Here is a 22827-nt window from a genome sequence, read left to right on the forward strand (position 1 = left end):
TGCCTGCGTTCCAGCATGTCTGCGCCCAGCGTTGTCCCCGTGTCCTGTGTTTATTGATAGAGCGGGCATAGTGACATTTTGACAGCTGTATACCATTCTTCGTACTCATGTCGGTTCTTAAACGGAGCAAGAGTATCTTACACGGTGAGAAATGCATTCCATTTATAGTGTGTCCTGCACTGACAGTGAACAGACAGCCATGGTTGAAGTAGTTGAATATGAATCCTTTTTAGAGCATCTCTGGGTGAGATCTAGTGTGTCTGAATCTCCACTGCATTTACTTTTCAGTATTTACTGGGTGTTAAGCGAATATACTGTTGCAGTAAGAACATAAAAAATGCTTTATTAACATGTTCAGTGCCATACCTTTGGCAAAATAGATGAACATTATTAGTAAGATATTGTCAATAAGCCTGCTTGCTGAGAATCTTTATGGTCTGTTTTATGTTCTCCAAATCTTTGTCACTCCAGATTTTGTGGAGCTAATAACCCTGGACATGTAATCAGATTACATTTAATAGTTCAAATCAAAGCTTGTGTGCAGTACCCTTTGAGCAAAAACTATTTAATAATGTTTTGGTTTAAACCAATAAATAATGAAATAATAGCCACATCATTGTTTTGATGGGTGCTACTTGTTACAGTGCACCCAGTCCTGCTTTTAATAATTGCCATCACATCATGCTCTTGCTGTTCTGCTGGTGTTGTAAACATTGCTTGGGTTATGTAAATGCCAGCACTCGCAGTGTCCTACAGGTGGGCAGAACATGTGTAATGACTGTTCTGTGAGTATTAAAAAGATAATATGGTGTGCAGTTATTTCCCACTCAAGTTTAGTGACCCACATGCATTTGCACGATACAGACACATGTGGTTCCCACTTGCTTAAATACATCTCGTTGACTTTTAAAATGTGTGTATGAGTGAATCATTCTTTGCTTATTCATCTGGCATCTTGTTTGGAACAAAAAAAATATATTTGCAAGATTTTCTATATTGGACAGGAAGTTCCAGTTTAGATTAAAGGAACACAATAGGGTCAGGAATACAAACATGCATTCCTGATCTTATAATGTTAAAAAAAAAAAAAAAAAAAAAAAAAATACTCACCATATTTCTAACGCTGCGCGGGTCTGCAACTGCTGGCTCTGCCCACACTCCACCCCCTTGTCTGAAGTCATAAAAACTGACAGTCAATCCAATGCTTTTCCATAGGAAAGCATTGGGAGACTAATGCGCACGCACTGCAAAATGCCGCTCTGTGCCAGTCAGAATCTCAATGCATCTCTATGGGGAAAGTTAGGCGCCTTCATGCAAAGTGTGGAGATGCTGAACATCAGTGCTGCACGTTGTACAGCACTGACCCAGGAAGCACCTCTAGTGGAAATCTGAGTGACTGCCATTGCAGGTGTCCCTTGGCAGTAATGTAAGCACTGTCAGTATTTACATGAAATGCTTGCAGTGACTGATTATACTTACCAGAACAACTAAATTAAGCCTGGGCTCCACAAATCTCAGACCCCAGATCGACATGGCGACTCAGAAGTTTGTCCTGGCGCCTGGTTTTGACAGCCCATTCCCTCCATTCCTGTGCAGCTCTCTGCACACCAGGAGGAAGTGAAAACAATTGCAATTTCTTCCTCCCAGTGCTGAGGCCGCACAGGGAATTGCAAGCTGACAGAGCACCAGGTAACTTTGGCTCTGCTCGCCTCCAGTTCCCATTTCACAGAGCAGCCCTTCCGCCCATACATTCTCCTGTACGACCTCCGCGCCGGGTGGAAGTAATTATCACAGTTCACTTCCTACCTGCGGCAGTCCACTCACATCAGTCACTGCAAGCCTCTGTCAACTGCTGCTGCCCCGTCCCACTAGACCGCAGGAAATCCACCCTCCTGCGCCCAAAAGGTAGAAAACAGGAGGGTAACTAAAAATATGTATTTTTTTGTTTTTTGTGTGTGTGTGTATCTGTGACAGTGTGTGTATATCTGTAATGTGTGAATTATTTTTTTCAAATGCATGCTCAGTCTCCAGTCTCTGTAATACTCAATTTACTCTATCAGGCAACCACCTCCTATTATTTGTTCTCAAGTGCCCACATACCAAATATGCTCAACCTAGCCCCCCAAAACGCAGGAGGAATCTGAATTATTTTGACCTCCAGCAACTCTCAGCTGATCTCCATTCCAAACTCTCATCCATCCCTACCTTCTCATGTTCCTCATTGGCTACCTCCTCATATAATGCTACCCTAACCTCTTCCCTTGACGCTGCAGCCCCAACCCGCTACCTGCAGAGATGCTCCCGTTCAGCTGAACGTTGCTGGAAGTCTCACACCTTGTCAGACTTTCTACACTATAAATTTGTCTTGCGCTCATATAGAGCAGCCCTCACTCTTTGTAAAAAGTCCTTTTCTTTTCTCATTAGTTCATGCTCCCGCAATCCTAGGCATCTCTTTAATGCCTGTAACTCTCTTCTTCGCCGTGCTGTGGCCACCCCACAAACTAATCTTTTAGCTGATAGCTTTGCATGTTACTTTACTGACAAGATTAAACAGTTAAGGAATGGATCCTCTCCTCTCTATCTCAACCTCACTTGGACCCTACCATCCCTACCCTCCAAGACTTCCCTCCAGCTACTGAACAGGAGGTGGCTCCTCTCGTCCCACCACCTGTCCACTTGATCCAGTACCTTCCCACCTCATCAGAGCTCTCACCCCTTGCCTAGTACTATCCTTAACACACTTCCTAAATTGCTCTCTTTCATCTGGTGTTGTCCCTGTCACCTTTGATCCTGGCCTCACCTTTGCGCCTCATGTCCAGTCTGTTGCATCGATTACTGTAATTCTTTCTAATTGGTCTCCTCAGAAGCCGCACTGCCCCCCTATAATCTGTGGAAAATGCTGCTGCCATGCTGATTTTTCTCTCCTGTCGCTCCTTCCACACCTCACCCCTCTGTCGATCCTTACACTGGCTCCCTGTACCCTACAGGTGTCAATTTAAAATACTAACCCTTATCAATAAAGCTCAAACCAACTCTAGCCCCTTTTACATTTTTTCACTGATTCATATGTATGCCCCCTCTCGGTCTCTCCGCTCTCCTGTTGACTTTCTACTGCTAGCACCACTACTGCAAATTCACGCCTGCAAGACTTCTCACAGGCGGCTCCCTTCCTTTGGTACAGCCTGCCTACCCCTGTTAGCCTCTCCCCTAGTCTTCAATCCTTTAAGAAGTCCCTCAAAACCCATCTTTTCAGGAATGCTTATGGATTCCATGAGTAACATCTATCAACAAACCTTCCTCTCACCTCCACTTCTGCTACTTTCCCACCATGTCTATTTGCTGTCTCTGCCAATACTCTTCCTATAGTGTTTTTTATACCTCCTCTAGGACTGTAAGCTTGTTTGAGCAGGGTCCTCAACCACCTAATGTTCTTGTTACATGTTGTTATTATCTCATTGGTAAATTCCCATTTTATTGTAAAGCGCTGCGGAATAAGCTGGCGCTATATAAATACCAGTAATAATAATAATTGGTGTGTCTCAAATAATAAAACAAAAACCCCAACTAATACTTTGTGACTGTGTGAGACAATGGATGTATGTCAGTGAGTTAGTGTGTGTGTATATATGTCTGTCTGTCAGTGTGTGTGTATATTGAGGTCACCAGCCCCCTTACAATCGTACAGTAATGGTGTTTTTATTTGCTTTTTCCCCAACGCCGTGCTGGTCTCGCTGCAACTGTCCGCCTCCATAGCTGAGATTATCAATCTTGATTATCTCAGCCAATCCAATGCTTTCTCATATGAAAGCATCAGGTAGCTATTGAGCATGCACTGCAAAATGCACACATCCAGCATAAATAGGTGGATGTCTTGTAGATCTGTTCAGTGTATGCTGATGAACAAACCTCCATAAAATAAGAGAAATTACCATATAGTGTTGATAATTGCTTACATCTATAACGTAGTAGAATGTAGAATTGAACTATGGATTTTGCAATCCACATACAATCATTTTGGCTGTTTTTAAAAATGAAATATTGCTATAATATGTTTCATGGTAGAGTACCTTTAGGTATAGCGTGAAATGCGGGATTTCGGTTTTTTTTTTTTATTTGTTTTGATCTGTTTATTTTATGTGTTTACTATCTCTGGAAAATACTTTTTAGTATTAGAGAGATCTGTTTGTCCTGTTAAAATAAATTTAGGAAAGTAGCTAAAATAATTTCTATTTTTATGTTACATCTGGTGTGTTGAGAGTTCTGTTTTTTCTTGTAAGTAAACACAAAAGCTGTGTGTCTCGGTAAAAAAAAAAGATTTTGGCTCTTGGACCTTGAACTTTCAGGACTGGCACCGGTATATGGTGCCAAATATGATGCGCAGAAGCTTAAACTATTTATACAATGATTAGCAATTGTATATACTCTGTGTGTCTCAATAATTCTTCTGTGTTTACTTTTATATTACAATAATCTAAATTGCTAAGGCCAGTGTACTATTGCTTACCTATAATACTAAAGATTTTAAAGTATTTAAAAGAGACAATGGACACTGAATTTTGAGATTATATGGAATTTCTCATCTTTTAATCGGATTAACACAAAACCGAAAACCGGAGTTGTTCAGATCTCACGGTTTTAGGTGCTGTTCTAGGCAAGTTTAATGCAGCCCTTTGTCCGTGTGAAAGTAAAGGGTCACTAAGTCACCCAGGCCACTTAATTTCTGTGCAGTGGGTTTAATCCTACCCTCATTTTTGCAATGTAAAATATTGCAAAGTTAAAGACACCTCCAGTGGCTGTGACACCGACAGCCACTAGAGGCACCTCTTGCTGCAGAAACTAAGTAAAACTGTCACGTGACTTCATCGTTCCATAGAAAAGCATTGCTAAAATGTTTTCCTTTAAGGAAATGTGATGTGCACTCATTGTGCATGCACATTACACTGACTTCTTGTATGATATAGGGCTCAATTTAGAATTCTGGTACTTGCTTGCAAATCTCTACATAACACTACCCAACGACCTATCTATTCTCACTAATACACGAGTATGTACTGGCTCCACACTCTACCAAAGACCTGCGTTTATCCTCTTTGCACTCGCACTTTTGACACCCACCTGAACTCCTTAAGGACCGCGGATGTACTAGGTATGTCCAAAAAATATATATTACCCGATTGCCGCCGTTCCCCCTGCTGGCGATCAGTGTTGCTCCCAGTCTCGGGGGACTGCATGACAGCCCAGACAGTCCCCCCTCTGCAAATTAGGCCCCTGTGGGCTATGTGATCGCTCTGAAAGAGCGATCACATGGCCGCAATAGGCGTCCATAGTGCTGCCTAAACTGACAGTCTCCCTGCTTCTGTTTAAAATAAAAATGTCAATAAAAAAAAATAAAAAATTTATATATATATATATATATATATATATATATATATATATATATATATATATATATATTGTATTTTTTATATTAATATATACATATATTAATGTAAAATACACTTATAATTAAATTACACACGTGTATATACATAATATATATGTGTGTATATATATATTATAAAATATAAATTAAAAGTAAATAGAAAAATGTAAAAATAATAATTTCATTTTAACTGTATTTTGATATTTATATATATATATATATTTATATCAAAATACACTTAGAATGAAATTATATATATATATATATATATATATATATAAAATAATACGAAATATGTACATATATAATTTCATAAATATACACGTAGACTTCAAATATATATATTTAAATTCTACGTGCATATTTATATAATATTTTTACATAATTAAGTAATTTTATTAATTGCAATTTGAGGGACCTGTCTGACAACCCAGGCCGAAAGGCCAGATAATTTAATTTACTAGCACTGTATTTAACCCTGAAACTTTCCATGACACCCTAAAACCTGTAAACGGGGGGTACTGTTTTACTCGGGAGACTTTGCTGAACGCAAATATTAGTGTTTCAAAACAGTAAAACGTATCACAGCGATGATATTGTCAGTGAATGTTAAGTTGTTTGCATTTTTCACACACAAACAGCACTTTCACTGATTATATCATTACTGTGATACGTTTTACTGTTTTGAAACACTATATTTATGTTCAGAGAAGTCTCCCGAGTATAACAGTACCCCCCCCATGTACAGGTTTTATAGTGTTTTTGAATGTTACGGGGTCAAATATAAGACTTGATTTTCTGTTTTTTTCAGATTGAAATTTGCTAGATTGGTTATGTTGCCTTTGAGCGCGTATGGTAGCCCAGGAATGAGAATTACCCCCATGATGGCTTACCATTTGCAAAAGAAGACAACTATTCAACAAATGTTCAGTCTTTTTTAGTAACCATTTAGTCACAAACACTGGCCAAAGTTAGCGTTCATAATAGTTTTTTGCATTTTTAACACACAAACACATATAAATGCTAACTTTGGCTTGTGTTTGTGAATAAGTGGCTACTAAAAAAGACTGGACATTATTGATAAATTTAAAAAATATATATTTTGAAACAGCAGTGTCCTACTTGTACTCATAGCCCTATAACTTGCAATAATAAAAAAAAAAAAACAAAGAACATGTTAACATTGGATATTTCTAAACTCAGGACAAAATTTGGAAACTATTTAGCAAGGGTTTTTTTTGGCGGTTGTAGATACGTAACAGATTTTGGGTGTCAAATTTGGAAAAGGCGTAGTTTTTGTTTTTTTTAACATTTCATCATATTTTATAAACCATTTTTATAGTAAATTATATGATAAAAATAATGGTATCTTTAGAAAGACCCATTTAATGGCGAGAGAAACTTTATATAATATGTGTGGGTACATTAAATGAGTAAGTGGAAAATTACAGCTAAACACAAACACCTCAGAAATGTAAAAACAGCCCGGGTCCATAACGGTAAAAAAATTGAAAAACAGTCTGGTCACTTAGGAGTTAAAGACTTCTCTAGACCTTTCCTGTGGCACTTTCACCCCTTTCTCAATTTCTCCAAAAATAATTGAAAACTCACTTCTTTAGGAAAGCATATCTATTAAACTGTTAAAAGCTTGCCCTCCCCGCACCTTGGTAACCCATCTTGCTTTCTCTCCTGTGATTGTTTCATCGAAAACAAAAAAACTAAGCTTTCATTGCAAACTATTCTAGAACCCTTCTTTTCCTGTACATGAAATACACCCTACCCTTCTTCTTGTCCCACTGCCTCTAGAATGTAAGATCGTTTGATCAGGACCCTCCACACCTGTTCCTGTGCTTCCATCTAGCCTTTTTGTAAATACTTGTCTGTTAGTCCACCTATTGTACAGTGCTGCAGAATTTGTTGGCGCTTTATAAGTAATAATTAGATCATCAGGTCTCCTTTAGGAGAAGCATTGGATTGGACCAACGTCTGAGGCGGCCATGCCATCTCATGATTACAGGAGGAAGAGAGGTAGGCAACAGTGTTCATTTTGTTGGCTAAAGATTTTAGTCAAATTTTAGTAGACTAAAATATGACTAAAACTAAAATGGATTTTTAGTCAAAGGACTATGACTAAATTGAAATTTTCCGCCAAAATTAGCACTGCACAGAGGGACTGTGGAAGGGGCCAATGAGACATACCAAGGCTTGGGAGAGAGAGACACCTAGAGGGGCTGGGAGGAAACAAAGAGACACAGAGGGGCTGGGGAAGGGGCAGAAAACAGAGGCTTTAACTAAAGCCATTAGATTGTAGTTGTGTCGACTAAAATCTACTTGTAATTTAGTAGACTAAAATCTACTAACTAGAGATTTAGTCACCTAAACCTAGACTGAAACTAAAACAATTCAGATGATTAAAATGTGACTAAAACTTAAAGGGACACTCCAGGCACCCAGACCACTTCTGCCCATTGGAGTGGTCTGGGTGCCAACTCCCACTACCCTTAACCCTGCAACTGTAATTATTGCAGTTTTTTATAAACTGCAATAATTACCTTGCAGGGTTAACTACTCCTCTACTAGACAGCCACTAGAGGGCACTTCCTGCTTTATAGCACAGAAAACCTGTGCTATAGCGTCGCTGGACATCCTCTCGCTGTGTGAGGACCTCAACGTCGCTCAATTCTCCATAGGAAAGCATTGAAAAGCATTTTCAATGCTTTCCTATGGAGAGCTCTAATGCGCATGCGCATTAGGTCTCCTCAGCCAACGGGTGGGATCCGTCTCCCCCGCCGGCTGGCGTAATGAAGAGGAGGAGGAGCGGCGGCGACCCGAAACCACCGCCGAGTGACATCGGCGGGGGTCTCAGGTAAGTGACTGAAGGGGTTTTCACCCCTTCAGCAACCTGGGATGGGTGGTGGGAGGGAGAGGGGACCTGCAGTGCCAGGAAATCAGATTGTTTTCCTGGCACTGGAGAGTCCCTTTAAATGGCTTTTTAGTCAAAAGGCTATGACTCAAACTAAATTGAAATTTGCTGCAAAACTTAAAGGACCACTCTAGGCACCCAGACCACTTCAGCTTAATGAAGTGGTCTGGGTGCCAGGTCCAGCTAGGGTTAACCCATTTTTTTATATGTGTGTTCATTAGTCTGTGTGTTCATTAGTCTGTGTGTGTGTGTGTGTGTTCATTAGTCTGTGTGTGTATGTATTCAGCGATCTGTGTGTGTCCAGCGGTCTGTGTGTGTCCAGCGGACTGTGTGTGTGTGTATTGCATTTGTTGGAGATGCTAATAAATATAAGCTTACATTTATCTATTTATATCCTTATTTAAAATTTGTATCATTGAACTCTCTGTATTGTTCGTCTTTTAAAACAAACGTTGTTAATTAGTTCGGACAACTGTACAAATTGTTTTTTCTAGATTTAAACATCAGTATTCAGGTTTAATTGCCGTGTTGGCACTTTGAGGAAACAAAAGTTGGCATGTATTGCGGTTTGGGCACTCTGGCTCAAAAAGGTCCGCCATCACTGGTCTAGGGCCTAGCAAGCTATTAACATAACAGGGGATAAGAAAATCTAAGTTAAACAGAACTTGCAATAAAGGAAGGATAAACATTAGATGACTTTTTTAAAGGAATTGTTTAGGAAGGTTGTGCAAGTCACATGCAGAGAGGTGTGACTAGAGTTTATAAACAACGTGATTTAACTCCTAAATGGCAGAGAATTGAGCAGTGAGACTGCAGGAGCATGATCTATACACCAAAACTGCTTCATTAAGCTAAAGTTGTTTTGGTGACTATAGTGTCCCTTTAAATTTGTCAATTGTTTCTTATGGATTGTTATATGATTATAAAGGAACTGTTATTGTTTACAGTGATTGGCCTTGGAATGACCAGTTGCCAAATGCAATTTAGACTCCTATACATATAACTAGTTTGCAACTCTGTTTTTTATTTTTTTATTTTTTTTAAATGCCGTTGAAGATTATTAGTCACCAACCATATTTTGATTGCCTGCATTAAATGAATGTTGTTTCTGGACCAGGTTCCAGGGTGTCAGAGTTTACTATCTCATTGACCAGCTGTCATCTATAAGCCTTTATAGTTCTGCTTTTGTCCTTGACCCTGTCTATTCTTAGTGTTTCCTGTTTGTCTCTGAACTGATTGCTTGGATTTTGATTCAGATTAGAGTAGGCATAGTGGACTTGTCTCTGTCCCTGTGGTGTTTCTTCAATTTGTAGATCTGACCATGGCCATCATTAAAGGGGCACAGCTGTAATGGTTATTGTGCAATAACCCTATATGTGCAGCTTTTCTTAATGAAATGCTGCCATGAGGATGATAATTTAATTTGTCTGGAGAGTAACTCCACTTGCGGCATCTGTCAAGCATCCAAAGTGATAGTTCCCAGCTGGCTATGTCTATTTTATGCAACTTTGGAATTCGTAATCCGCACGCACATCATACTAATGACAAATGCATAGCCCTTGACTTAAAGTTGCTGCACTATGACCATGCATCCAGCTGTAGGCATCTGTGCTGTGTGCACACAAGTGATATGTATCCTTAACATGTTGGTTTCCCAGGGTAGATAAAAATAGCTGATTTAAAAATAAAAGAAAAATCAGATGTTTCTGAAATGCTTTTGGAATATATATATATATATAATATTGTGACGCTATAGTCACCAGAACAACTACAGCTTAATGTAGTGGTTATGGTGTTTATATTATAGTATGTCCCTGCAGACCTTTTAATGTAAACACTACCTTTTCAGAGTTAAAACTACAGGGTCACTGCACCCAATACACTTCATTAACCCCTTAGTGACCAGACCGTTTTTAAATTTTTTATTTTTTTTACCTTTAAGGACCAGGGCTGTTTTTACGTTTTTGTTTAGCTGTAATTTCCCTCTTACTCATTTACTGTACCCACACATATTATATACAGTTTTTCTCGCCGTTAAATGGTCTTTCTAAAGATACCATTATTTTCATCATATCATATATAATTTACTATAACATTTTTTATAAAATATGTTGAAAAAATAAAAAACAAATTTTTTCTAACTTTGACCCTAAAAATCTGTTGCGCATCTACAACCGCCAAAAAACTCCCATTCTAAATAGTTTCCAAATTTAGTCCTGAGTTTAGAAATACCCAGTGTTAACATGTTATTAGCATTTTTTTTTGCAAGTTATAGGGCTATAAGTACAAGTAGGACATTGCTGTTTTAAAATGTATCAATAGTGACATTGTAACACTGTTATCTGTCATAAATCTCTGAATCACACCTTACATGTACATATTTTTTTTAACCCCTTAAGGACCAAACTTCTGGAATAAAAGGTAATCATGACATGTCAGACATGTCATGTGTCCTTAAGGGGTTAAAGTCGACAACCCAGGGTATTCAAAATGGGGTATGTCTAGTCTTTTTTTAGTAGCCACTTAGTCAGAAACACCGGTCAAAGTTAGCATTTATAGTTGTGTGTTAAAAAAGCAAAAAACAATTCTGAACGCTAACTTTGGCCAGTGTTTGTGACTAAGTGGCTACTAAAAAAGACTGAACATAACCCATTTGCAGTACCTTGGGTTGTCTTCTATTGCAAATGGTATGCCATCTTGGGGGTAATTCTCATTCCTGGGCTATCATACGCTCTCAAAGGCAACTTAACCAATCTGGCAAATTTCCATGTGAAAAAACAGAAAATCAAGCCTTATATTTGACCCTGTAACTTTTAAAAACACTATAAAATCTGTACATGAGGGAACTGTTATACTCGGGAGACTTCGCTGAAGACAAATATTAGTGTTTCAAAACAGTAAAACGTGTGTATATATAAAAACAGCTTGCAAAACCTGCAGATTTCTTGTCTGCAGCCTTTACAAACCCTTCCCTTCCAAACCCACCCAGACTTTCTCTGGTTGTCTAATCACAGACTTCCCATTAAAGCTCAATGAGAAAGAAGTCTTTGCAAGGCAGGTGTTCGAGCAATTGCTGCTTCTTGAGTTTAGTTCCACTGAGCTAAACAAACCAGGAAATAACAGAAACATGTGTCTGCTTGAAAGCCAAGGGGTGTAACCAGGTTAATTTTATAAAAGTGTCAGTTTCTATTGAAATCTGCACTTTTTCAAAATGAAAAAAATAGGACACTCTTCATAAATAAAGCTTTTCAGCAAGCCTTAAAGGTTTGGAGTGTCCCTTTTAACCAATGTTAAGAAAAATGGCTCCAGATAGCATTACAATCAAGAAATCAAATATTTAATTACTTGATAAAGATGTGTGAAGTTTCACTCTAATTGGAGGTCTAGTATCCTTTGCTCAATTTGTATAGAAATTAACTCTTGTTGAGGAAATAGAAACACAAAATGCAGACATTTGTACTGTGAAAAGAGACCAGAGAAAGTCACGCAAATCCTGTCATCTTATTGCAGTCATTGAATGAAGTGTTTTGTCACAATGCATTTCAAATGTACAGCATTCTCCTTCATATAAATGTTTGTTTTATTTTAGCTGTTCGTTGTGCTGCAACAAGTGCAGGTTTTAAACCATCACCAGCTATTCAAGAAGACACAGAAGAAAATGAAATTATTAGCCCAAATTTTATTAATCGAAACCCCCGCAATCTGGAGCGAATGGCACTAGCACTTAAAGATCGCGGATGGGGAACAGTGTGGCCAACACGACAGTACTGGCATAGGTAAATAACTTAATGATAAAGAAAGAGTTTACTAATTAATGTAAATGTTTTTTTTTGTTTGTTTGTTTGTTTTGTTTTTTTTACCCCAGATTAGAGGGAGTGCATTACTACAGGGCTCGACAAATCCCAGGTCACCATGGTGACTAGAAATTTCACCCTGGCGCCTGGGATTTGCAGCCCTTTAGCTAAAGCAGCCAGATGGTGGAACAATGAAGCTCTGGGGAGCATGCGGGCGGCCGACTCAGGGTGCATGGCAGCGTTTTCCCTGGGCTGCATGGAGGTGTCGAGAAAGCAGTAATCCTCCTGCAGCTCTTCTCTGCTTTCTCGCACTTCATAGTGATGCCGGGAGCCAGAATTATGTAATTCCGGCCCTGGAATCTCTACAGGGAGCATAGAGGATCTGCAGGTAGATTGCTGCACCCTCGCACACAGGATGAGAGAGCAGCCCCACTGGACCCCAGGGAAAGATCCACTCAGCTCTCCCAAAGGTAGAAAGGCTGGGTGGATTAAAATGAAAAATGTCAATTTGTGTGTGTCTGTCCGTCAGTGTGTCTGTCAGAGAGTGTGTGCCTGTTTAGGTATCTACCCCCCTCTGATCACATAAGAGAGGTGTTTTTACTCCCCTTTTGTTTCCACGCCGTGCCGGTTTTGGAATCCTTTTGGCTTTGGATCCTTTAGTGGCCAAGTTCCTTTAGAGATGTTACAGCTGGCTTCCTAATACTTGGGAAATTAACCCTTCTTGGAATCTTAAAGGAAAACTCCAGTGCCAGGAAACCAATCCGTTTTCCTGGCACTGCTGGTCCCCTCTCCCTCCCATCCCCCAATCCCCAGTTGCTGAAGGGGTGAAAACCCCTTCAGTAACTTACCTCCTTCTGACTCCGTCGGCCGGTGAGCGAGACTGATCCCGCCCACCGGCCGAGGAGACCTAATGCGCATGCGCGGCAATGCAGCGTATGCACATTAGCGTTCCCCATAGGAAAGCATTGAAAAAGATTTTCAATGCTTTCCTATGGGTAAGTGAGAGACGCTGGAGGTCCTCACACAGCGTGAGGACATCCAGCGAAGCTCTAGCAAAGAAAATCATTGCTATGAGTCAGGAAGTGCCCTCTAGTGGCTGTCTAGTAGACAGCCACTAGAGGTGGCGTTAACCCAGCAAGGTAATTATTGCAGTTTATAAAAAAAACTGCAATAATTACACTTGCAGGGTTAAGAGTAGTGGGAGTTGGCACCCAGACCACTCCAATGGGCAGAAGTGGTCTGGGTGCTTGGAGTGTCCCTTTAATCTAGTGCTGCTTACCATCTGCAAACCTCCATTTGAGCCATTACAGGAGTGTCCATTAAGAAGTTTAACCTAGAAGATGATTACTATTGAAAAATAAGGAAAAGATTAATAAACTTAGACAGTAAGTCCCAATTTGCCATGCCAAAACACTCTGGTGGTATAGGCCTCCCATCAATTATCACGTACTACCAAGCTACACACCTCCTTCGACTAGCAGATTGGCATGCATTTTCATCACCAAAATTATGGTTGGCAATGGATCTCCAACAGGGTGAAGGAACCATCCTTCACCACCTCTGGCTTGTGGATACAACTCTCAGTACTTTACGCACTGGAAACCCAATGATTGACGCCATCCTGCAGATATGATGCTCTCTTAGCTACTCACATCAGCTAATCACTACCCCAGTCCCACTAACTCCAATAACATACAACCCTGAACTCTTGGGCCAAGAGATCTACAGGGCTTTCAGATTACTGACTGGACGTACATTTGCCAATGGCTCGATACAGACAAACTCAAACTCCTAGCTGACTTGCTGCTCGAGAGCAATCCAACCGAACTACAATGTGATTTTGTTACCACCACGTCAAAACATATTATACTTCCATGCGAGGTAGATCGTGATTACATAGGTCTTTCACCCAGTTTGAAACAATTAGCATTTCGCAGTCACATATCGCTAGGGGAATTTCAACAATATACACTATGCGACTACTGGGAGGAGACATGTTGGTACCCAGATTCACGGTCAGGTGGGAGAGGGACACTGGGGTGACTCTCACAGACCAGGAATGGGACAAAATATATGTCTTGACCCATAAATTCTCCATAAGTTCCAAGCACCAGGAAATGAGCTATAAAGTGCTGACCAACTGGCACAACAATCCCTGAGAAATGCTGGTGTTGTGGCTCTCCCACGGGCACCATGCTTCATATGTGGTGAACCTGCCCTGACATCTCCCCCCTACTGGATGCTGATACACACCAAGATCAGGGAAATCACAGACTTCAGTGTCCCTCTGTAACTGCTCCCAATTCTTTTGCACCATACTCGGATGCCGTTAAAGAAGTACAAAATCGCTTACGTCCCGCTGCATAATCACTAATACCGACCCTCTTGAAGCCTCCAGGTGTGCCTACCCTCCAGCAGTAGACGACTAGGGTTGTGGACATCTACGAAATGGAATCCCTGAACGCTGCTCCTAGGGGCACCTCTGACAAATGTAACTCGACTTGAACACCCTGGTTGAATTAAGTCTCCCGGGAGGATACTGGTACCAACACGCTGGTCTTTACAGATCTTATTCAGAAATTAAATCCTCTACTCTTTTAATTTAAATTCTGCTCTGTAATAAATGCCAGATATATGCCGCATTTCAGACAGATTGAGAGAAAGGGACATGAACAGTGATTACAGCAGTTTAAATTGTTATATTTGCTTATTTTTTGATTTGCAGATGCTTAATCCCTTAAGGACCAAACTTCTGGAATAAAAGGGAATCATGACATGTCACACATGTTGTGTGTCCTTAAGGGGTTAATATAACTTTACAGAAGCTGTTACAATAACTTAAAGGACAACTATTTTCTTTTTTCTAAAATATTATTTTATATATTTTCTTTTAAGGTTGAGACTTGAACGAACACAGCACCACGTAACAGCCTTTGTAGAACATTGTAGTGGAAATGTGGTGGTCTCTGCGTCCACCCGTGAGTGGGCGGTGAAGAAACACCTGTACAGCACAAAGGATGTCATGGCCTGTGAAAATATAGGACGTGTTTTAGCTCAGCGCTGTCTTGAAGCTGGGATTAGCTACATGGTGTATTCAGAAATCCCCTGGGTATTTAAATCTGAATCAGTAAGTTTGTTTTATTACTGTCTCTTTTGCCTATCCCTAGAACATATTTGTCAGCTTGCTCCACATCAATTCTCTAATTGTCCTTCCTCTTTAGTATATATTTACATCTCACTCATGCCATGGTTCTATAGTGTGTCCTAGGGTTTCACTCTATACAATGTATATGTTGCACATTTTACGTCTGTGTGTAGACTAATAAATGTTCATTAAAACATAATCATAACTGCTTTCATTGTAGAGACCAAGACTCCTTTTCAGTGGCGTTGTCGGTTCTAATATTATTCTTGTTTGCATTGGATAAACAAACAATAGAGGCCATTATGCTGTCAGTACATTCACCAGACTGCTGTAATTTCTTTGACATGTCACTTTCCATTTGTTTGCACTGTTGTAGCTTAAAAGCATCCTTATTTATCTTGGAGGTAAAGAGTAACAATTCTCCAGTGTATCCACCAATCTGTCAAATTTATTTTATGTAGATGATGCATGATATCAAAGCAATATAGTAATTGTGAAACTCCTCTCCTGTGACTTTGAAACAGGTAGCTCTGTGATATAAACTCTCCCATTAGTTATTAACCACTTAAAGGGTCAGTTAAGGTACCATAACAACTTTAGCTTAAGCCGTTAGGGCGTTCTGTGCCCTCCCCATTATAATAGGCTTTAAATCCGTTACTGCGGCATAGAACGCTCTGACTGCTTTGAGCCTCAGGATCTAGGCGGTACTCACCTCTGCCGCGATCCGCTTCTGGGCCTGACAGCCATACCGTCTGAAAGGCAACATAGCCAATCTGGCAAATTTCAATTTGTAGAAATAGAAAACTGGCAAATTTCAATTTGTAGAAATAGAAAATTGGCAAATCTTATATTTGACCCTGTCATTTTCCAAACGCTATAAAACCTGCACACAAGGGGTACTGTTGTACTTGTGAGACTTTGCTGAATACAAATATGGGTATTGTATTGCAATAAAATCCAACAGTATCTGACATTCACAGTTAAAATGTCATGCAGAACTTGAAATTATTTCTTAATTTCTCATACTTTTTTAGATTTTTTTCACATTCAGTTATGTTTCATGTATAAATATGGGTTATAAAATGAAAGCTCTGTTTCTCCTAAACAAAATGATATATAATAAGTGTGGGTGCACTTAATATGAAAGAGGTGAATTATCGTTGAACAACATATTCCAGGTTTCCAGGTTTTGTTTACGTTTTGACCACAACTTGTACAATTGGCTCCATCCTTAAGGGGTTAAATAAGCAGTTTTGGTGTATAGAGCATGCCCCTGCAGTCTCACTGCTTAATTTAATTTAATTGTTAAACCACCATTGGTAATGTTACCTTTGAGACGGTATGGTAGCCCAGGAATGAGAATTACCCCCATAATGGCATACCATTTGAAAAAGTAGACAACCAAAGGTATTGAAAGTGGGGTATGTTTAGTCTTTTTTAGTAGCCACTTAGTCACAAACACTGGCCAAAGTTAGCGTTCATATTTGTTTTTGTGTTAAAAAAGCAAAAAACAAATATTTGGCCAGTGTTTGTGACTAAGTGGCTACTAAGAAAGACTGGACATACCCCACTTGCAATACCTTGGGTTGTCTACTTTTGCAAATGCTATGCCATCATGGGGGTAATTCTCATTCCTGGGCTACCATACGCTCTCAAAGGCAACATAACCAATCTGTAAAATTTCAATGTCAAAAAAATGAAATGCAAGCCTTATATGTGACTCTCTAACTTTCCAAAACACCATGAAACCTGTACATGGGGGGTACTGTTATTATCGGGAGACTTCACTAAACACAAATATTAGTGTTTTAAAACAGTAAAACATATTATAACAATAATATAGTCCATAAAAGTGCTGTTCGTTTGTAAAAAATGCAAAAAATGACACTTTTACTTAAAATATCATCGTTGTAATACAATTTACCAGTTTGAAACACTAATATTTGAGTTCAGCGAAGTCTCCCGAGTAAAACAGTACCCCCCATGTACAAGTTTTATGGTGTCTTGGAGAGTTACAGGGTCAAATATAGTGCTTGCGAATTAAATTCTCTGCACTTTCTCCCTGTGTTGCCAGGTATGTCAATCAAATGTTAATTAATCAAATCACCTAATTATGTTAAAAGATTACTTAAATATACACGTAGAATTTTAATATATATGCTTTTAGAGGTATTTAAATTCTACGTGTATACTAATGTAATCTTTTATGTAATTATATGTATTTATCTATATATATATTTGCGGTTATTTGTATTTTATATATAGATAGATATATATAGAATGTCATTCTAAGTGTATTTTGTTACCAATATATATATATATATATATTAATAACAAAATACAGTTAGAATGAAATTACATATGTATATATAATTTATATTAAATTTTGTTTCAATATTTTATTTATTAATTTTATTATTTTATTTATTATTGTAATTATACGTATATATATATATATATATATAATATATACCGTATATACTAGAGTATAAGACGAGTTTTTCAGCACATTTTTTGTGCTGAAAAACACTCACTCGTCTTATACTCGAGTCAGTTATCTGTATTATGGCAATTTTCATTGCCATAATACAGAAAAGGACCGGGGGCTGTCAGGAAGCTGTAACTTACCTTCACCGCAGCTCCTGTCAGCTCCCTTCTCTCTCCTTCGTCCGTGCAGCTCCCAGGTCAGCTTCCTGTGCAACTCTCGCGAGAGCCGCGTGGTCAGAGCATTGCCACGGGTTACCGTGGCAACGCTCCGCGCGGCCGCGAGAGTTGCAGAGGAAGCTGACCTGGGAGCTGCACGGACGGAGGAGAGAGAAGGGAGCTGACAGGAGCTGCGGTGAAGGTAAGTTACAGCTTCCTGACAGCCCCCCTCCTACAGCCCATCCACTGGACCACCAGGGAGTGAGACCCCCCCTCCCTGGCCAGCTAACAAGCAGGGAGGGGGGACGAAAAAAAATATTAAAAAAAATAATAATAAAATAAAAAAATAATAACATTAAAAAAATATATATTATAATAATAATAATTAAATAATAATAATTAATAAAATGCCCACCCCACCAATGCTCTTCACTCACTCACACACACACTGCATTCATACACACACTGCACTGCATTCATTATATACACACACTGCATTCATACACACACTGCACTCATACACACACTGCATTCACACTGCACTCATACACACACTGCACTGCATTCATTATATACACACTGCACTCACACACTGCATTCATTATATACACACACTGCACTCATACACACACTGCATACACACTGCACTTATACACACACTGCACTCCATTCATTATATACACACTGCATTCATACACACACACACACACTGCATTCATTATATACACACACTGTAAATAAATATTCAGTTAATATAACTTTTTTAGGATCTAATTTTATTTAGAAATTTACCAGTAGCTGCTGCATTTTCCACCCTAGTCTTATACTCGAGTCAATAAGTTTTCCCATTTTTTGGGGGTAAAATTAGGGGCCTCGGCTTATATTCGGGTCGGCTTATACTCGAGTATATACGGTATGTAGATCTATTATATATATATATATAATATATATACATATTATATATATGTAACGTCATTCTAAGTGTATTTTAATACTAATATATGTACTTATATTAGTATTAAAATACACTATGTATGGCGTTAAATATATATAATATGTATATATATTATATATAATATATATATTGTGTATATATATAATATATATATAATATATATATATATATATATTGTATATATTATATATATATATATTGTATATATTATATATATATATTGTATATATTATATATATATATATTGTATATATTATATATATATATATTGTATATATTATATATATATATATTGTATATATTATATATATATATATTGTATATATTATATATATATATATTGTATATATTTAATTTATTTTTACACTTGTTTAATTTTTTTTTTTTTTTACTTTCCCACCAGCAGGGGGACTGTCTGATATTTCAGACAGTCCCCCTGCTGGCAGATCCACAGCCAGCTATAGGGGGCCATGTGATCGCTCTTTGAGAGCGATCACATGGCCCCCGGGGGCCTCATTTGCCGGAGGGGGGCTGCCTGGGCTCTCAGACAGCCCCCCAGAAGAGGATCGTGGCGGAGGTGAGTACCGCCGGACCTCCAGGGCTCAAAGCTGTTACGGCGTACAATGCCGCCGCAACGGCTTTAAAGCCCACTAAATGCGGGACGGCATGGAACGCCGTAACGGCGTTAACGGGTTAAACTAAACTTGCTTTGGTGAATATAGTGTCCCTTTAACATCTTGTGTTGGTCCATGCCATCATAACATTTTGAGATGCAGTACATTCAAAGAAAGAATAAATTAAGCAACATTTTTCTGTTTTCCTATGCAATAAACCTCCAGTGTCACACAGATCAACTACAATGATTGCAGAAGTGCCTAATGTATGCAGGTATTAGGAAGTCGAAGCCAAAACAGAAAAATATGTATCCCAACAACCTACTTTTCTACCCTACCCTTACCGTTTGTGTCACTATACCCAACTCGTCTGGTTACAAATACGTGTCTGTAAGTCAACCCATTGTACAACGCTGCGGAAATTGTTGGTGCTTTGTAAATAATAATAATATATCAAACACATATTTATTTGTCTTGTATTACACAGTAAGAATTTAACAATAATAGGATGCATCAAATCCTGCTTACTCATACAAATATTGTGAATGCATAAGTTTATAATGTCCCTTTTTTAATTTTGTTTTTCACTGCAATTTTAAAGAGTTTTTAATGTCGATGCTGGCAATAATTGTTTATTATTCCATTGTCCCTAGGTGCAGCGGTTTCGAAATGCAATGAAGGAAGGTGGTGTGGTGTTAAATGAACCGCGCCGCATTTATGAATGATCTGATATGTTAGCGCTTTTGCAACAACACACATTCATTACCAAATTCCAAGAAGTTTGGAAACAGTCAACTTATTCTTTGGTCCACCGATACCTCATTGCAGCGGAATGGTTCCATTTCAGCTCTTCAAGCCCTGCAATATTTAGAGGAGAAACCAACTTTTGTTTCCATAAAGATGGGCATCCTATCCTAATGTTTTAAAATCCCTTTAAAATGAATCTGGAACCACTGCTAGTCCACACAGAAAATACCATAAATCACAAGTTAAAAATGTATTCCTACAAAGAGTGAATTATTTCCAACTTGCTCTGGAGAATTGTATGATAAAGTACTATTTTGTTTTCTGCTGAAAGTGATAAATCATCTGTATGTTTTTGTCTCCGTGAATTTCCAACTTTTTTCTGTTTAAACAATGTGTTCAATTTACATTACAAAATCAGTTGTGGCACATTTTTAATGTGAGCTGATCGTATCTTTCTGATTTACTGTTATGTATACGGTCATACACAGAGCTTTCTGAGTTTGTTTAGAGTATTGGTAACAATTTATCAAGTAGGTTTGGTTTTGCTTTGTTTTTCTCCATTTTGACACCTAAAGTTCTTGATTTTTCCACACTGCTTGTAAAAACAACCATAAAAATATTGCCTGGAATATTTGGATATTTAGAAGAAATTATTTAAACTTCCAATTGTTTTTATATTGCATACATCTTGCACCTGGATAATTCTCTGGTTTTCAGAGAATAAAAGAAGGCTGGTAATGAGCTGACATTCTAACCAAAGACATTGCCAATTTTTAGTCTACATAATGTAAAGCTTGAACAAGTTTTAGTGAATGATTTCATAATTTCTTCTGATAAAATTTTAAGTAAGAAAACACCATATTATAACACAATATTTATAAAAAAAATATATAAAATCTGCAGCTATAACATTAAAACATTTTCCTAATGTGTCCTAAATAGAAACACAATTGGTAACAAAAAATATCAGCACTGTAACTAATTATGGCCTTTATTTAAATTGTCATCACTTTTCCCTCCACTTCCTCGGGGTCTGCCCGTATTCCTCCTCTATTCTTTGCTGATAATTCCTGCTTGGGGACATTTCGCTTTGTTGCCAGCATCTGAAAGGAGTGACATCACGTCTTTCCATTTCTATACTCCCTGGCCAGCGCTAGCAGCACCAGCTATGGAGTTATCATACCAACCACAGCGCATGCACTGTGGTTGCTATGGATGGAGAGAAGAGGGACCTCTTCTCTTTTGCTCTCCTGGCCTGTCAATTCCTCAGCATGGTCTGCCGAAGAATTGAGAGATGGGATTAAAAAAACTATTTTTTTTAATGGTAATTTACATAGATAAATGACTTGTAAACATTTCTAACACTTTTGAATCATTTGGGAACTTCTTATATCGAGGCCTCTGTTTGATAAAATATGCCTTAATTAATCCCAGTGTATGTTAATAATGCAATAACCAGAAACTAACACAAAAAGCAATACTTTTATGTTCTATTGTTCTACAAAGAACAATTTCTGGACGTATTGCCCACTCCAATAAGTGTGTAACAGGCAGATGAAAATAAAGGTGTTCTTACTTTAGCAAAAAGGAGGGTTATTAGGCTTGTCTCCTGGTATGCTAAAGTGTCCTAAAAAAAAAAAAAGTTTCCGTAAAGTCATATCTGGTGTCACAATAGCTTAAGCTTGCATTTAAACACATTTTTTTTTTCACTGTAATAGATTGAATAGCAGTTAGTTGTCTGCCAGCTTCTGTGTCAGGCTCACAGTGGATACTTCTTATATCGAGGCCTCTGTTGTTTTTGTGCTGAAAAACCCCAACTCGACTTATACTCGAGTCAATTGTGTGTTTCCCTTTGAATTACTGTATTTCCCATAGCTTGTTACTGTGTTTTCCCTAGCTTTTCATGTGTTATGCCTGTTTTCCCATTTGGGAGCATTCATACAAATGGAACCCCATTCATCTCCCGAACGAGGACCACCCCAGTGCCCCATTAGCACATTCCCACCAATAATCAGAACGTTCACACTTGACACTGCAACGTTCGCACTGGCAACATAGTGTGAAAACGCAAGGGAAGTACTTAATGAGTGCTCCCCTGGGTTACCGCCATTTCTTATAAACGAACAGCAACCAGGGTTTCAGCACCTGAGCCACGCGAACGAGGACAGGTCGGGGTACATGCCGCGGTGGGGACTTCTGTGGACACTGGCTAGTTTGGCTGGCTTTTCCATGGCTATCCTCACGCTTTGGCTCCCAGGCACAGAGGCTCCTGGGATGAATAAGCCCCCTGTTTTGTGTGAGAGACCCCTCTCCTGGGGGGAGGGCTTTCCCTACTTGGGAGACAAAGGGACAGCGACCTCTTTTCCCGCCTTTGGCTCCCTGTTGGGGAGGATCGTGGGATATGACCCCTGTCTGTTTGGGACAAAGACCCCTTGCATGGGGCTATGCATAAAAGCTGTGTGCACTAATGTAGATTGTCAGAGTTGTACCCTTCATCTAGTCTCGACTGATGTTTGGGAAAGGGATTGCTGAACCACTGAATTTACTTGTATTCTGTACTTCCACATCAAAGCTTACGGCTCCA

At 38.9% G+C, this 22827-nt stretch overlaps 1 protein-coding gene across 1 annotated transcript; it reads left to right on the forward strand.

Moving 5' to 3' along the window:
- Positions 1-21002, forward strand: MRPL18 (mitochondrial ribosomal protein L18). The gene is made up of 4 exons (XM_063445862.1): positions 1-144; positions 11935-12121; positions 15035-15266; positions 20150-21002. The coding sequence occupies exons 1-4, from the start codon at positions 108-110 to the stop codon at positions 20219-20221; spliced, it is 528 nt and encodes a 175-aa protein (XP_063301932.1). The 5' UTR covers positions 1-107; the 3' UTR covers positions 20222-21002.
- Positions 21003-22827: the final 1825 nt, after the last annotated feature.

The sequence above is a fragment of the Pelobates fuscus genome, chromosome 3 (genome assembly GCF_036172605.1).
Source record: "Pelobates fuscus isolate aPelFus1 chromosome 3, aPelFus1.pri, whole genome shotgun sequence".
In the NCBI taxonomy this organism is placed as follows: Eukaryota; Metazoa; Chordata; class Amphibia; order Anura; family Pelobatidae; genus Pelobates; species Pelobates fuscus.